General features: G+C 32.0%; 1 protein-coding gene and 1 non-coding gene across 2 annotated transcripts; both read left to right on the top strand.

Moving 5' to 3' along the window:
* The first annotated feature begins 1,255 nt into the window (after positions 1-1,255).
* Positions 1,256-4,359, top strand: LOC145037242 (monodehydroascorbate reductase 4, peroxisomal-like). Its single transcript, XM_078985864.1, has 7 exons — positions 1,256-1,583; positions 1,731-1,782; positions 1,867-1,947; positions 2,034-2,152; positions 2,606-2,825; positions 3,164-3,282; positions 3,586-4,359. The coding sequence occupies exons 1-7, from the start codon at positions 1,464-1,466 to the stop codon at positions 4,279-4,281; spliced, it is 1,407 nt and encodes a 468-aa protein (XP_078841990.1). The 5' UTR covers positions 1,256-1,463; the 3' UTR covers positions 4,282-4,359.
* Positions 4,360-4,364: 5 nt separating this feature from the next.
* On the top strand, positions 4,365-4,436 carry TRNAP-UGG (transfer RNA proline (anticodon UGG)). The gene has a single exon. It is a non-coding gene; the product is annotated as a tRNA-Pro (tRNA).
* The last annotated feature ends 12,620 nt before the right edge of the window (positions 4,437-17,056 follow it).

Here is a 17,056-nt window from a genome sequence, read left to right as displayed (position 1 = left end):
ACCTAAGCAACCAAAAAGTTGAGGTCGCGGTAACCATAAGCATCAACAACCTCGAACACCTCATTAATGATTGTCCCACATAGGATGTTGTGAATAAAATCTGAAGAAACCTGTCATAAATACTATATGTGTACAAAACAACAATGATTTATTTTGTGAAAAAGAAAAAATAATAATTAAGGTGTTGTTTGTTTTTTTGTAAAAAAAGCCTCTTATTGCTGCACAACGCAGCACACGCGCAACACTTTAAATATCGCAGTTGTTTGTATTTTAGAAATTTTCAGAGTAAAAAACATTTGCGCGTGTTTTGTTTAGCGCAACACTTGTATTGTCTCTTCCAACCTCTTATGTTTCTTTTATCTTCCTGAAATTTTGTTTACAATTTATTTTATATATTTTTCTTGTTTAATTCTTGTTGATTTTTTTCGTTTTTTATATTAAATAATAATAATTTTTTGATGAAATGTTATTATTTTTTTGCTAAAATATTTTTATTTTTTGTTGAAATATCATTATTTTTTACTCAAATATCATAAATTATTGCTGAAATGTCATACATTATTAAATTTTCAATATCAAAAAATTATTTTCAATTTATAAAATCAGTTTATTTTAATTTTTTAAATATCTGCAATAGCATGCAGATTGTAGATATTAAAAAAAAATGTTTTTTATTACTGTCTGCAACCGTTTGTTCCACCTATTCTATTACAGAGGATTCTAGAGGTGATCCATAAACTTCACGAATTTTTGCTTAAAAAAACAAACAACACATAAAGGTGTATAAAGTGTGTGTGTATATATATATATATATATATATATATATATATATATATATATATATATATATATATATTACCCTATTAAGTTATTTTTCTCATACTTTGTCGGCTATAAAGATAGCGAGTCGAAAGGGTAAACATTTATGAAAAAAAAACTCAACAAATAAATATATAAAAATCAAAAAATATATTATCATTTAAATTATTATTCCATTTTTAAGTGTAAAATGGTATTATTATTTTTGGCAAGAAGCATAGACACAATAACACCATATTATGAGTACAGGCCAAAGGCAAAAAAAAAAAATTAGGTACCAAACTTATAATTTTAGCAAACAACATAGACAATTCAATAATTTGTTCTTAAATAATATATGTTTGTTTAAACTTTAAACGTGTAAAACTAATTAAGTATGATGATTATTCCCCGTTTATATCTGCAAGAATGTTTAAGATCTTTTCCTTGCAAGTTTCTAGATTCAAAGGTTGTAACTTGGCGCCCGAAAAAGCATAAGAATTCAATACTTTCCTTCCCTTCCATTAAAGACTAAAGAGCAATGAACCTGTGGACCCTCAGTGAACAATTGAATCGAATCCCTTTTTCTGTATTCAATTTTAAACATCATCGCCATATCTCGTCCTCATACCAACGAATTCTAGTCACACACAGTCGACAAAGAAATGGGAAGAGCATTTCCTTATGTGATAATTGGTGGAGGCGTCGCCGCCGGTTATGCAGCTCTCGAATTCACGAAGAAAGGTCTCTCTCATGGTGAACTCTGTATCATCTCCGACGAACCTGTAATTTTCCTTCATCAATTTACTTCATTCTACTTCATCATATCATAATTTCAGTTCCTAAAGTAAGCATTCCCGATCATGTCGAGTATGCACACCAGGTGTTTGATCTTTTGCTTATTGTCCATGTCTTTGACATTTTTTTTGCAGGTTGCTCCTTACGAGCGACCTGCACTTAGCAAAGGGTTTCTTTTTCCAGAAGGTTTTTCCATTAACTACGTTATAAGGTATGATGTTATTTTTAGAAAGTTCTGATTTTGTGTAGCTTTTTGGTTCTTTGATGAAGCTCCTTCACGTCTCCCTGGGTTTCATACTTGTGTTGGTGCTAATGAAGAAAAGTTAACACCCAACTGGTACAAAGAACATGGTAAATCTTTCTAATTACAAATTTAGATCAATTTTTATTGTGAATTATGTCGAAATTATGCTTAACTTTTTTTGAATATTCATCAGGAATTGAATTAATTCTGGGAACCCGAGTTGAGTCTGCGAATGTGAGGCGTAAAACACTATTGACAACAATGGGCGAAACCATTACCTATGAATTTCTCATAATTGCAACTGGTTCTCGGGTAATATTTATATAACATAGCGTCATTTACGTATTTTTTTTGGGAGAATAGTCTAAAAATTTTCATCCCAGCCAATGAAAAATAATAAAGAAATTTAATTATTTCTTTACTTTATTGTTTTAGAGCGTGGTTGAATCTTTGGAGTTGGTAGGTGTAATATGTGGTTGGTTTAAAAGATTAGTTTATGTGATTGTAACAATTTATCATATAGTGAATTTTCTCCGATTTTAGAGTTTCTATGTACATTCTTGTGTACAATTTTCTCTAGGCGGGTTGTGTAGAAATGTTCGAGACTATTTTCGGAATATTATTATTACACATATAGAAAACAAGCTCAATATCTAAAACCGAGCCTCGATGGGTAACGCTTTTAATGAAATGAGACTTATAGTTGTATTCGTTTACACTCTTGTGTGACCAATTTTACTAATTATTTGCATGGATTGAGTGTAGGTTGTGAAACTTGAGGAAATTGGTATAAATGGATCGGATGCTGAAAACGTATGTTATCTGCGTGATTTAGCTGATGCTACTAAACTTGTGAACGTGATGCAAAAGTGTAGGAATGGAAATGCAATCGTGATTGGAGGTGGCTATATTGGAATGGAATGTGCTGCTTCTTTAGTGATGAATAAGATCAATGTTTCCATGGTGTTCCCAGGGCCTTATTGTAGTAAGTAGTTCCCGTAATTATATAAAATTTATTGAGTTTTATAAATAAGTAATGTATTAAATATGATTATAAGAACTATGGTAACACAATAATGATATAACTTTTGTGTAATACATTTATTTAGAGAGTAGTAACTAAGAGAACAAACTTTGAATGATTTTTATTTTTTGTAACACGTTCAACCCATTTGGCCCGTTTCATTTGTAACTATGTTTTAAAAAGGATACTTGTTTGTGTCATCTCGAAGACAATAAATCCACATATGTTGCTTTCTTGTGTTATTTATTTTTGGTTTCTATCACTAGTTTTTAAATAATTTAGTATTTTTTTTCCTATAGTGAGTAGATTATTTACGCCCAAGATTGCGAGTTATTATGAAGATTTTTACAAGTCTAAGGGTGTCAATTTTATCAAAGGCACATCCGTGTCATCACTTGTGTTCAACTCCGAAGGGAAGGTAACTTATCGGGGAAAACTCAATCGTGTCACACTAATTTCTTTGATCTAAAATGTATTTTAACTCATAAATAATTAATATATACTTCAAAATTTCATTTTTTTTTTCTAGTAAAACAACTTAGGAACTTTTTTTAGGCTACTTCACATACTGCTCTTGACCACTTAGAGGTTGCTAGAAGAAAATCCGTTTTAGATAAACATTTTGAATATTCTTTGGATGACTTTTAAATTTTTTAGTTAGTTTTTTTTATCATTATTACGTTAACACATTTTTCATTTAAACTATTAAAATATCTCCCAGGTAACGGGAGCAAATCTCAAGGACGGGCGTCAGCTTCCTGCCGACATGATTATCGTAGGAATCGGCGCCCGTCCCAATACAAACCTTTTTACGGGCCAACTCACTTTCGAAAAAGGAGGAATAAAAGTAAACAGTCAGTTACAATCAAGCAACCCCTCAGTCTACGCAGTCGGTGACGTGACATCTTTTCCAGTCAAATTTTACGGCGACACCCGAAGGGTTGAACATGTTGATGCCGCCAGGCGAACCGCCAGGCATGCAGTGTCTGCAATAATGGACCCAAAAAACACCCCGGGATTCGACTACTTGCCATTTTTTTATTCTCGAGTGTTCTCGTTGTCTTGGCGGTTTTATGGAGATAATGTTGGAGAAGTGGTTCATTTTGGCGATTTTAATGGGACTAAATTTGGTGCTCTATGGCGGAGTAATGGTTGTTTAGTTGGGTGTTTTCTTGAAGGTGGAGGTGATGATGATTACGTGGCGATAGCTAAGGCTGTTAGAGATAAAGCGGCAGTGGCGGATTTGGGTGAGCTTGAGAGGGCGGGGTTGGGTTTTGCGGTGGAGGTGAACCGGAAACCGCCACTATCATCGCCAGTTTGTGGAGATGGTTTAAAGAAACTCGTGTATGTGTTGTGTGCAACTTCTGCTATTGTTGTTGCTGTGTTTGCATATTGGTATGGAAGTAGGTTGGTGTAGAAGGTATACATGGATGTGGGTTGTGTATATGTATGAAATGAAATTGTTGTATTTTAATGAATAAGTGCGTAGTTTGTACATGTGGGCATTTGGTCTAGTGGTATGATTCTCGCTTTGGGTGCGAGAGGTCCCGAGTTCGATTCTCGGAATGCCCCTTTTTTTTTGTGTTATATCGCAGTTGCAGACAATGAATTTCCAAGTGGGGTTAATTTAATTTCGTGACTTAGGCAATGGCTTTAGTTATACATTCTGTAGAGATACAGATGTCAACTCTATTTCACATTAATGGATAAATAAATAATTGAATGCCTTTGTTTAGGAATTGTATTATTTAACTACATGTAAACAAAGGTATATACGTTATTATTGTGAACGAAATAATGATTTTATATTAAATTAATAAAATTGTTATTAAACAGTGTTAGTATCGTAGACCGTATAATAAACTTGATATCTATTAGATGGCATGAAAGAATTGTAATAGTTATTATAATTTAGTATAATTAACATAAATAAAATTCAAAAGTAATATGGTTTAAGTTAGTATTTATCTCAAATCAAACGATCTAATTGATGTGAATAAATAAAATTATTTATGATTTTCGATATAATTAACAATTGTTAACTAAATTAACTTAGAAACTATCGATATGGTAATTTTTCAAATTAGATCGCTACGTTTTTTTTAAGAGAAATTTACAAATATAGTTTAATTCTTCAATTACTTTGTGGAAAAATAGCCAAAAAAAACTCAAATTACAAATATAATTATGAAAATCGAAGATGGATTAAGCTCATCTGCAATTTTAACATTCCATCTGCGAATGTACAAATCGTTAAAACACGGTTGCGAACGTACAAGTTGTTTTTTTTATTAGTTTTTTCGAATTTTTCCATATAAATACCCCATCTCTAACTAGACTACAAACGCAGATAAAATAAGTTCATTTACGATTTTCTTTCATCCCACCAGCAAATTTGCGTTTTTTATTTTAATTTTAATTTTTTTATTATGAAATTGATAGGCTTTGATTAGGAAATAATATTATTATATATAAAGTTTTGCAAAAAATTATCAATTTAGTTGTTATTTCTTTGGAAAGTTTGTTTAAACATCTCTAATAAAATGAAATCTCTAACAAAAAGTTTGAAAAATATTTGAAAAATGAAATTCTCCATAGTGCCTAGAAAAAAAGTTTATGTTTTTATACCCCTGAAAAATGCAAAATTACAGATGGATTGAGTCCATCTGCAAAAATACAAGTCGCTAAAACATATTTCTACTTTAACGACTTGTACGTTCGCAGATGGATAAGTAAAATTACAGATCGACTGATTCATCTGTAATTTTGGTGGCTATTTTGTAGTTTGAATTTTTTTAGCTATTTTTCACAAAGTAATTAAGGTTTTTTGCTATATTTATAACTTTCTCTTTTTTTAATATTAGCCATTACTTTCAAGTTAACATAATTTTTAGTTAAAAATATAACAAAAACCTCTAAAGTATGGAATTAGTTTAACACGACTCAAGTCGTGGTCGATCCCAAAAGACCGCACCCAAGAACGTCATTTTTGACCAAATGTCATGCTTAGATCCCGTTTGATATTTTATGTCTGGGAAAGTATTGTCTGGGAAAATTTTATGACTGGAAAACAAACCATGTTGTTTGATTATACATTTGATTGATTGTGCTGAATGATGAAAAAAGTAACAATTCAATTAAAAATAAATTTTTAAAAAAAAGTTATTTTGAAAAAAATTAATAATCCAAGAAAGAAAGAAAGATGCGGGGTTTGGTGCATAATTGTCTTTTCAGCCCATTCAGCCAGAAAGATATGATTTTGGAGCTTTCTGGGAAAGACATATCTTACCGGGAAATACCCTTTTTTTATGCAAATCAAACAGTCTTTCCGGTCCATTCAGCCAGAAAGATTTGTTTGGACCTGAAAATATGTGTATCAAACGGGCCTTAGTAAGCTCAATCTAGCAAACCATTCACCATCTTGAAGTCCACTTTGCAAACTATTTCCTTCATATGCTACCAATTATTTGTTCTATTTAATATTAAATGATAAATATTAAATTTCTTTTCCTTCATATTGTACAAATTATTTATTTCATTTAACATCAATAAGAGCCTATTTGCCAATCATTTTGCATTGATCTTGTATTGACAATTTATAAGGATTAATATTATATGCCTAAATTATAAAAGAAGGATCACATCCTTCGAGAACGTTGCTAGAATTTTGAAAATCCACACAAATAATTCAAAATGTCGAATTTAGCAATATCCCAAAATCTATTAAACATGTAGATTAAATTCATCAAGACATTTTATTCATACTATAGTCCCACATAGTGTTTTTTTTTTTTTTTTTTTTTTTTTTTTTTTTTAATTTCCCCCAAAGTAAAAGAACCTTCCACAAAAAGCATTTACCAAGCTTTATTTTTTGGAATTTGGTATTAGCTTTAAACCGATTTGTGAAATTACGACAAATTTAGTAGCAAAAATGAAAAGAAATCGTTTTTGACTACTTGGGGATCATCATTCCAAACACCATTAACCGAGACATCATGAATAGCAATCTGACATATTTTCCTATTCAAGATACCATGAAAATAATGAGAATTTCGATATCCTTCAATATCCCACTTGACTTTTACCTTTTGAGCCAATTAATAGGTGGAGTATTTTTCTGTTAATTGATGATTTGATTCCATGCATTTGATCAAAGATATATACTACTACACAGTTGATGGGATACATACACATAAAGAGGTTGTGGGTCTATATAACTTTACAACATAAATATATATGACTAATACAATAACACAATTTGAGCGGGAGATTGTTGAATGTTAAGCTGGATTCGAACTCAGTAACATCGGCATATTGATATCACAAAGGAAAATGAAAAACTCTAACGTACCCAATAACAACTTTGTCTCTGACAAAATTAATATCAAGTTTAGTGTGTTTGATCCGTTGAACTTGGATCGAGTTTCACATAAATTGCAATGATGTTGCTGTAGTACACAAGGGTGTCAGATCGAGGTGGGGAGTGAATCTCTCGAAGGAGGTTGCAGATCCAACCAATCTCGACAACTATGTTGGCAACACCTTGTTTTCTGCATCAACACTAGAAGGATAAACCATGTGTTGTCTCTTAGAATATTAAGAGACAAGATTGTCACCGAGTAATACATAATAGCCCAATGTGGATCGTTGTGTGATGGAACATCCACCCCGCTCTATATATAAGTAAGTAATAAGGGATGTAGATGGAGATGAATACAACAAAAGGTCGTGATCAAGGGTGCCTCAAATGAAGCATAAAACTTGTTTTGAGAGCATGGAATTGTGGCTCTCGAGTGTCGTGCATGTAAAGATACATCTACTAAAACGAGGAAGATATTTGGGCGAGTAAAAATTGGGTATCGAAGTGTTATAACATCCTAAATTTAGGGCTAGATTTTTTTTTAAATAAATAGAAAATTTATAAATAAAAGAAGTAAATAATAATAAGTAAAATAAATAAACTAACGAATATTAATTATATTATTAGTTAATTTAAAAGTTTGGAAGATTAAAATTTGAAATTATATCATTTAGAATTTTTGGGTTAAAGATATCAAAAGAGTGAAAATGTGTTTGACCATAGGGTTGACTCACTTAGGTGGTTGATGGACTAAATATGGAAAACTCCAAAGCAGGGTCAAGTTAGGATTTAAGAATAAGAGGGGTTGATGTCGTTAAAATATATTCAAGTATATCTTATATCAAAATAATGTTAAAGACAATCTTGAAAGAGAAGATGACTAAAAATTCCTTTAAGTAGAAGTCATACCGATCATTGCATAAATGACACTTTGAAAAGTTTTCAACTAAAAGCAAACATTGATTTATAATTCTCCATTAACATGCTAATATTAAAAGTTGTCTTAATTATAGATACATATGTTTCATTAAATTAATTATACTCGTGATATACTCATTATCGATATAAGAAAAAAAATATCATTTATAATAATATAGTTAATGGAAATTAAAAAATTATTGAATACACAAGAAAATTAATAACATATCTTGTTCTTTAAATGGAGAAGATATTTTAAGTGGAAAAGATATTGTAGTATAGTAGTCAAGTAGCAACAAATAAAAAAATTGCAGTCTTTTTTGAGTTTGGGAATTAGAACATTGGTAATTGAGTAATATATAATTTAATTATTAAATCATAGAAGGGGCGATGGGCTATAAACATATGAAATGGGCTTATCTAATTAGTACACTAAAAATGTTGGGGATGGGGCATTCGACTGCCACTGTAGTAACTCCGCCACGGCTCCAAAGTTAATTAATGTATGTTAGGTATGATAATTATCACAAAAACTTGAATCCAAATGGTAGAAAGTGAAAAACAACTTCTAAGATGCAACACTTCTACTATTCATTCAATGGAACGGCCTATAGGATGGTGATTTCATATATTTATGCTCTCTAGAATTGGATTCAATCAAGTAGTGATCCTCTATTGAAAATAGTGGGAGCAATATAGGGTTTCAAGTTAAGAATTCTACACAAATCCATTTAGAACTTGAGTTAGGAACCCAATGTCGATTTTATAATCAGTTGATAGTTAGGGTTTTGTTTTCTACTCATCCTTTAGTGGTTTGTATAGTTGTAGCTCATAACTATCATTCACTTGGTGGATTTAATGTTTAGAATTAGGAAATTAACGATGTCACACCCCTAGTCGACGATAAAAACGTGAGGCTGAGCAACGTTAGATATCATATCACAGTTATTGAACATACATTGAATAATACAAAACAATATATATATATATATATATATATATATATATATATATATATATATATATATATATATATATATATCACTTTCATTTATAGATAAAATATTACATTAGAAAATGTTTTGAAATCCCAAAGGTACAAAATGTGTCTTAACAAATAAGCATAACTATAACGATAATAAATCTTCAGTATCTCCTTTGCTCCACAACTACTTCAGGGAGAGTACAATCTTCTATCTCTTGGTTTCCTAGGAACAATGTTGCAAAGTCAGGTTGGGGCCGAAGTGCCTAATTAGGAATCGGCCAAAAAACTAGGAATCGGTAAAAATCACTAAAAATCAGTCAAATCGGAAAAATTCACAGTCGGTCAAAATCGGAAGAAAATCGAAAAAACTCGGAAAATCTGACATTTTTTTTAAATTATAATTTTTATTGATTTTCATCTATTTTGTTATGATTTTTAATAAACTTGTTATATATATATATATATATATATATATATATATATATATATATATATATATATATATATATATACACACACACACACAGACACACTAGTAGGCTACCCGCGCGATGCAGCGGGCGGCAAATAATTTTATTCCGGAGATTAGTTAATTTTTCCCGAATAACGAATAATTTGCTTTCGATCAATTACGGGTAGTCTCCACTGCTCGTTTTTTGTACCGATCGTTGGTCGTTTTTCTGACTCATCTTTTTTATGGTCCTGTTTTCTTCTAGATCAGTTTCATGGTTTAGCAGTTTTTTTCTATTACTTTTTTGGTTTAAATTTTGTTTTTTTTGTTTTTTTTTTGTATCACTTTTAGGGATTTTGATGCTCATATTTTCATTTGTTATGAACTTGCTCAATTATATTAGTCAGCTTTTGTGAAGTTAGACTAAAACTTAATCAACCACGGCATTGAGTTTTATGTATTTTGGAGATAAAAGTAGTACTACGTCCAAAAACACAGAATAGTTAGCAATTTAATTTTTGGATATGACATAGTATTTTACATATTAAGTAAAAGTTTGATATATTGTGGTTGATGTGTAAACTTCACCAACGTTAAAATCTTTGGTAGGTTTTAATTAAAAAAAAAAAAACAAATATATCATAAAACAACTTTTGTCAAATCACTGTTTTTCCTTCTTCTTTTTTACTTGGAAATATACAAAATATTTTGTGTATATTTTATCGTTTAATTTAAAAAGCATGTTCGTACTTTCTTCAACTTTTTAGTTTTTTACCTTTTCATTTTGTATTAATAATACCATTTTATTTTATTTAATAAATTGTTTAATCAGTTTCAATTTAAAAATAATTGTTGTTTTAATAATATATATAAATCGTCTTGGGTAAATAAAAACATGTTTGTATTTAAGATTAAAAATATATATAATAATAATCTGGGTTAACTGAATACATTATTTTTCTTGGTATCACATAATATATAAATATTACAAAAATAATTAAAACAATTTCTGTTTTTTTAGGGAATTCGTATGTTAAAAGTTTAGCAAAAAAATGACATCTTTATATAAAAGGTTTTCATTCATCTGTAATAAAGTAAAAATATATAATCTTTTTTTATCAAAAAAAAATAGCCAATTTAATGATATAGTAAATAAAACTAAAAAACAATGTATTCTTTTTCTTTAATTCAAAAGAATAACTGATTTAAGGATTAAAAATTCCCTTCGTACCCATAATATAAGTCAATAATTTTGATATACGCTTAAAATCCGATAATGTTGTGCGAACGATTGAATTAGATTTTAGTTCCTCAATATAAATAACCTTATAACATGTAAGTTCCTTCTCCCGACTACTTTTGATTTGCAATTAGTTTATTAAAAATAATGATTACTAAAACATTAAATGTTATGTTTGATAAATATTTTGTTCTTTCTACGAACTCGTCGACAATATTTAGGTATTAAAAAAAACAGTACACATTAAATCTATTTTAGATAAAATGGATATATATATATATATATATATATATATATATATATATATATATATATATATATATATATATATATATATAACTTTAATTACATCTTACCAAAATTCATCAAATTATATAAATCATAAAATATTTATTTCACTTCCAAATCTAAAACACTGTATTATCATGGTAAAGACAACCAAAATCACCTTTATAACATATGAAACATAGACTAACCAACAAAAAAAATTAACATTAAATAATAAATTATAACTCAACTAACAAAATGTCTAACGAAAAGTTGGAAAACCTGATAAAGTAAAAAAACCAAACAATTAGATTATATAGCGAAAAAAAAAAAAAAAATTTAGATGCAAATATTGAAACCCTTTCACAAACCTTTCTTCGTCCTGATTTGGGAACAAAAAGGTTGAAATCATACTGCCTGAACTTCATGACACAACCATTGCTCACTCAAGTGCACATCCAATCTTTTATAATGCAAACTTTACATAAGCACAACTACAAACCATCAAAAACTAAGATTGAAGCAATTCTAAATACGAAAAAATTCAGATCTGATTAGAAAGACTTTCTTAGAAAGATTTGAATAGATGAATTAAAAGATAAAAAAACGCATCTCAAGAACAAAGCATAAAATCGAAAACATACAAACCTGGATCTACGGTTTGTAGATGAACCAGATGTGCAACAAAATAGAGTATCAACAAACTTACAGACATATATCGAAATCAAACACAGATCTAAAATATGGTTTCTAAATTGCTTTTGTACAAATCGAAAGCGAAAAAAATGAAACAATGTTGAGGAGTTCTATGTGTGTGCATGTGATTTCAACGGGGGTGCACCGGAGAAGATGGAAGGGGATAGGGAGATGGAGAGTTGTCGATGAAGTTGAAGTCTTGTAGGCGGTTTTCTTCAAAAGAAAAAAAAATCCAAATCTTAGATTTCTTTTGACGTGTTCCTCATAAGAATTGGAATATAGAGAGAGAAAGTGTTAACAAAATGATTATGTTAGGAAGAATATATAATCTGATTTTATGTGAGAGTTTTTCTATAAATGTATTTTGATTAGTTAGTTTGTATTGATATGGATCCCTACCTTAGCCATTCAAATTTAATCTAATGATCAAAACTTCATCTCCTTAGTTTTAACACATTGGTCTTAAAAACTTATGGACTTCCAATTATCCATGCATTATAATGTCACACCCCAAAACCAGGAATGGCGGAAACGTTCTGGGGCGGAGGACGTCATGTATAATATCAACAACAATGTAAAGTAGTAAACAAGCAACAACATCATCCATTGCATTAATAATATAATTAATATAAAAATGTGTTCTGTCAAATTTTGATAAGCACTAAAGCATAAATCAAAATGAAAGATAAGTCTTGAACAAGCCCCATCTTCATTTCTCCTTGCATCGGTACCTGTCTATGATGACCTGAGGATACAAGAAATTTTGAAAGCGAGTATCAGCTTTGAAGCTGGTGAGATCATAAGTATTAATGTGTCTTAATTTGTAAAACTTATAATTTTTAAGACTTGACATTGTTTTGAAAGAAAGCTCGTATAAGTATGAAAATGTTTGTAGAACAACTGTAAATGTTTGAAAAACCCTAGAAATCCCTATGATTCCTATTAGTAACAAAAGGAGTCTTTTACCAAGACTTGACTGTTCTCAATGTAATCTTCTATCAAGACCTAACTGTTCTGAATGTAGTCTTCTACCAAGACCTAACGGTTCTGATTGTAGTCTTCTACCAAGACCTAACTGTGTTACTATTATTATCATTATAAGAAATTGTATCCTTTAGTACTAGGATACTTAAATATAATTCACCTCATTGGTTATGTGAATGAGTCACAAAATAAAGGTAATAATACAACTAACCTGAATATTACCATTTGGTACTAGGGTAACTAACATTGTTAACTTTAAGACATCCGTAGACGTACTTTTACCTCTGTTGCTAACAGCTGGGTATAGGAATAGTCAGTCCCTTAAAGTATACATGTAATGGTATCAACCGTTGACATCCGTGGATGTGCTTTTACCTCTGTAGCTAACAGAGATTCTAGGAATGGTCAATCCCGCAACGTATCCTTTGGTACTAGGATATTAAATCCATTCTATCTCGTCGATTATGTGATTATATCACAAGGTAAATGTAAGAATGAGGATTTCATAACAATATCTATACATATAAAATGTAATGATAACTCGTCATATATTATCTATGTAAATGTAATCATGTAAAGGTAATCATGTAAATGTACTTATGTAAGTGTACTCATGTAAGTGTAATCGTGTAAATGTAAACATGTAAATGTACTCATGTAAATGTACTTATGTAAATGCAATCATGTAAATGTACTAGCTGTAACATGTGTTCTCTCTCTATCTAGCAAGTATTCACTCATGAATGAACTGACTCATTGTATGATATCGCGTTCTAGTAATAGTTCTAGTATCTCCCTAAACTACCCCTATGGTAGTTTACTAGTAATCTAACTGGTAAGTATGGACATGGATGTATACCCTTGCTACCCAAGGGCATATGTTGAACTGGAAGGACCTTTTATGACTATATATGTACACATGATATATAACTAATATTTAAACGACTTTCGGACGATTACCCGATATCCCACCAGACCACATCTCAAGGTGCGAAAAGGAAATAGGGTGGATAGCCTTCCTAAGGCTTTTAAACATTTCTTATATAACTATACATATACAGACAAAAACAACCGTGCAACCATGAACAGAGTTACAGTACTTTAGATTTAATACCAGACTATTGCTGCGAATAAGGTATACTACAAAAGACAAGTATACGTAGCACGAGAATCCCTATACAGATAGGATCTCGCAAAAGGTAAGACTCTAGTTGCACTAGTTTTAAACATGTTTTTGATCATACAAAAACTGACGATTTGGAGGGAAACTATACTATATTAGGGTCCTTAACCGTCTCTTTCCACTCTGCGATCAAACTACGTCAGGTTTGTTGTTGTCCTTCTCTGCTGGACAGTCCCTCTTGAAGTGTCCCATGACGCCACATAGATGACATATCTGAGAGGTTTGGACATTAGTGGTTGATGTGATGTGCTGAATCTGAATCCTACAGCAGCTGGTAGTATGTCCATTCCTGTTGCACCTAAAACAGTGTAACGGACGGCAACTACCCAGATGATGAAAGCTACACTCATAGCATTTTGGTAGGTTTCCGGCATATTGCCTGGCTGGTGTAGGGACAATCGGGACACCAGAAGGAATGGTGGTAGGAGGTGCAGATGTAGTAGCAGTGAAGGTCGTTACCGGTGGTTGTTTCTTATTCGCCCCTCGAAGCGATTTGTCCTTCTTTTTGGCCCAAAACTTTCGTTTGTTACTCTTGGTCCTGACACTCGGGGTATCGTGGTGGTTTGTTGCTCGTCGAGGTATTGGTTTGTCACTTGGATTGGCATTGTTGTTAACCGCCCCGCTAACATTCGCATCGTTAGCGTGAAGGTGGGTCAGAATAGCTGACACGGCAGCCGAGACTGCAGCTTGAAAGGTAGTTGCATCAATCTGGAGGGTTGGTGCTTGGTTGATGGGTTGCTCGTCTTTCTTTGGCGACATGATTCTGTTTCACGGAAAGAAAATGAATTTGTGAGCGAGCATGGTTGAACCTAGACTTAATTTGACTGTTTATGAAAAGAATAGAAGTATGTTCTTGTGAGTTTGACCTACATCCCTATGACGCAGTCCTAGTACAGATTGGAGGTATGATTATGAAGGTTTGGCCTACATCCCTATGATGCAGTCTTAGTAATGAGTAGAAGTAAGTTCGTAGAATGGTCTCAAGATGTTTGGCGTTCGAGCTGAGGTATCGTGGTTGGTGAATAACAAGATCCAACCACTGAAAGAGACTTGGAAATGTCTCCTGAGATAAATCACTATAGTCCAATGACTTGACTAAAGCATGTTTCAGATAGACTCCTAATGAAAGAATGATAAGAGTACTTGAATGAAGAATGACACAGAAGTTAGCCGGCTGTCAATATCTTTGATATTCACGATGTAAAGATTCTGGAAAATGACCTTGTAAAGGTCTTACATCATATCCACAGAAGATAGTTCCTAACAGCATAAAGACCTATCTAAAGTACTTACGAAACAAGATAATTTCATAGCAAATGCCACGTCAGGCATAGACAGAAAAAACACGATTCCTTTTTTATAAGGAATAATAAAGTAACGTGTCTATTACCGGCGACGGTCATCCTCCTGGTGAACTCTCAGTTCAGTCAGTTGACGTTCCATAACAAGTAGGTGTCTTTCGTAGACCCTAAGGCGTACTAGAAGTTCCATGACTTCGGCTCGTGATTCGGCCAGTGCTTGCAGCAGGGTTTCATGGTTTCTCTCTGATCTCTCATATGCATCTTCTAGATGAATGGTGTGGAGGGTATGCATTCTAGCATAGGCGACTACTTCTGTAATCTGATGTAGGGCTGTCCTGCCTTGAATCTCATTTCGGGCCACTCCGCGGACCAAGATTTGCAAGACTCTATCTGCCGAGCCCCCATTACTCAAGTCGTAAAAGCTTTGGTCTCCATCAAATGGCATAGACTGATCTTGTCCTTGGCTCCATGTTTCCAAGAATTCCACTCACTCAGGGTCGGGCCACGAAAAAGCTGGACGAGGGTTAGGAATTGGAAAGGGAGCTGCTCGGGGTAGGTTTTCAACCTCTGGTTCGGAGTTAGCATCATACGAAAGGTCTTCATCATGGTGATCATTCAAGGGGAAAAGGATGATCATTCTCTGGTTATTCTCCAAACCAACCAGCTATGACTTCATTCGGAAGGTACTGGTTGCCAAGGGGATGGAGTCCAGTTATGTTTTCTATGTGAGAATTTAAGGTAAGAGAATAATTATTAGACGAACTATCTAGATAATTATTTAGAAAACCTTCATTAGTTACATCGCTATTTGTGAAGTGCATACCAGCTATGTGTAATCTAAACAGGATAGACCTTCAAATAAGTGACCTTAATTCCAAATTCACACAGAATAAGGGTAAGGCAAAAATTATCACAGATTCTAAGTCTATAACATCCTAATTACATATAGCTTCAGTGTATCCACTTAGCAACTATCAAATTAGTAATGAAGATCCCGTTTTAAATTCTCAAGTATAAAGTACTTCTAGTAACACCAAATACTCCTATAGTATTTTAAATTTTTAATGTTATGTTCTATTGTTCTCATTGTGGTAGGGTTGGTAAGATTTTAGCATTATTGCAACCACACACTTAAACTTAGGCACATGCTAGTTAACTCTCGGATAATGTAGGTGATCAGGCTATATCTTCCCAGTTTTGACCATATGTCTCTAAGCCCACTTGTGTTGCCCAACAATCGTAATTCTTTTATACTGTCCTAGTGACACTGATTTTAGTATGAATGCAGCATGTATACTTACTTAAATATTTTACTATTTAAAGTATAAACTCTTGGTCAAAGTATTTTTAATCCCTTATGTATTTATAGTTAGTATATCTTTTATGGGTTGATATACTTAATTCACTATAAACAATGCTCTGATACCAATCTGTCACACCCCAAAACCAGGAATTGCGGAAACGTTATGGGGCGGAGGACGTCATGTATAATATCAACAACAATGTAAAGTAGTAAACAAGCAACAACATCATCCATTGCATTAATAATATAATTAATATACAAATGTGTTCTGTCAAATTTTGATAAGCACTAAAGCATAAATCAAAATGAAAGATAAGTCTTGAACAAGCCCCATCTTCATTTCTCCTTGCATCGGTACCTGTCTATGATGACCTGAGGATACAAGAAATTTTGAAAGCGAGTATCAGCTTTGAAGCTGGTGAGATCATAAGTATTAATGTGTCTTAATTTGTAAAACTTATAATTTTTAAGACTTGACATTGTTTTGAAAGAAAGCTCGTATAA

Source organism: Lactuca saligna, chromosome 3 (genome assembly GCF_052625555.1).
Source record: "Lactuca saligna cultivar CGN05327 chromosome 3, ASM5262555v1, whole genome shotgun sequence".
Taxonomy (NCBI): Eukaryota; Viridiplantae; Streptophyta; class Magnoliopsida; order Asterales; family Asteraceae; genus Lactuca; species Lactuca saligna.
The sequence above is the reverse complement of the archived record's forward strand: the minus strand, read 5'-3'. Positions and strand labels throughout refer to the sequence as shown.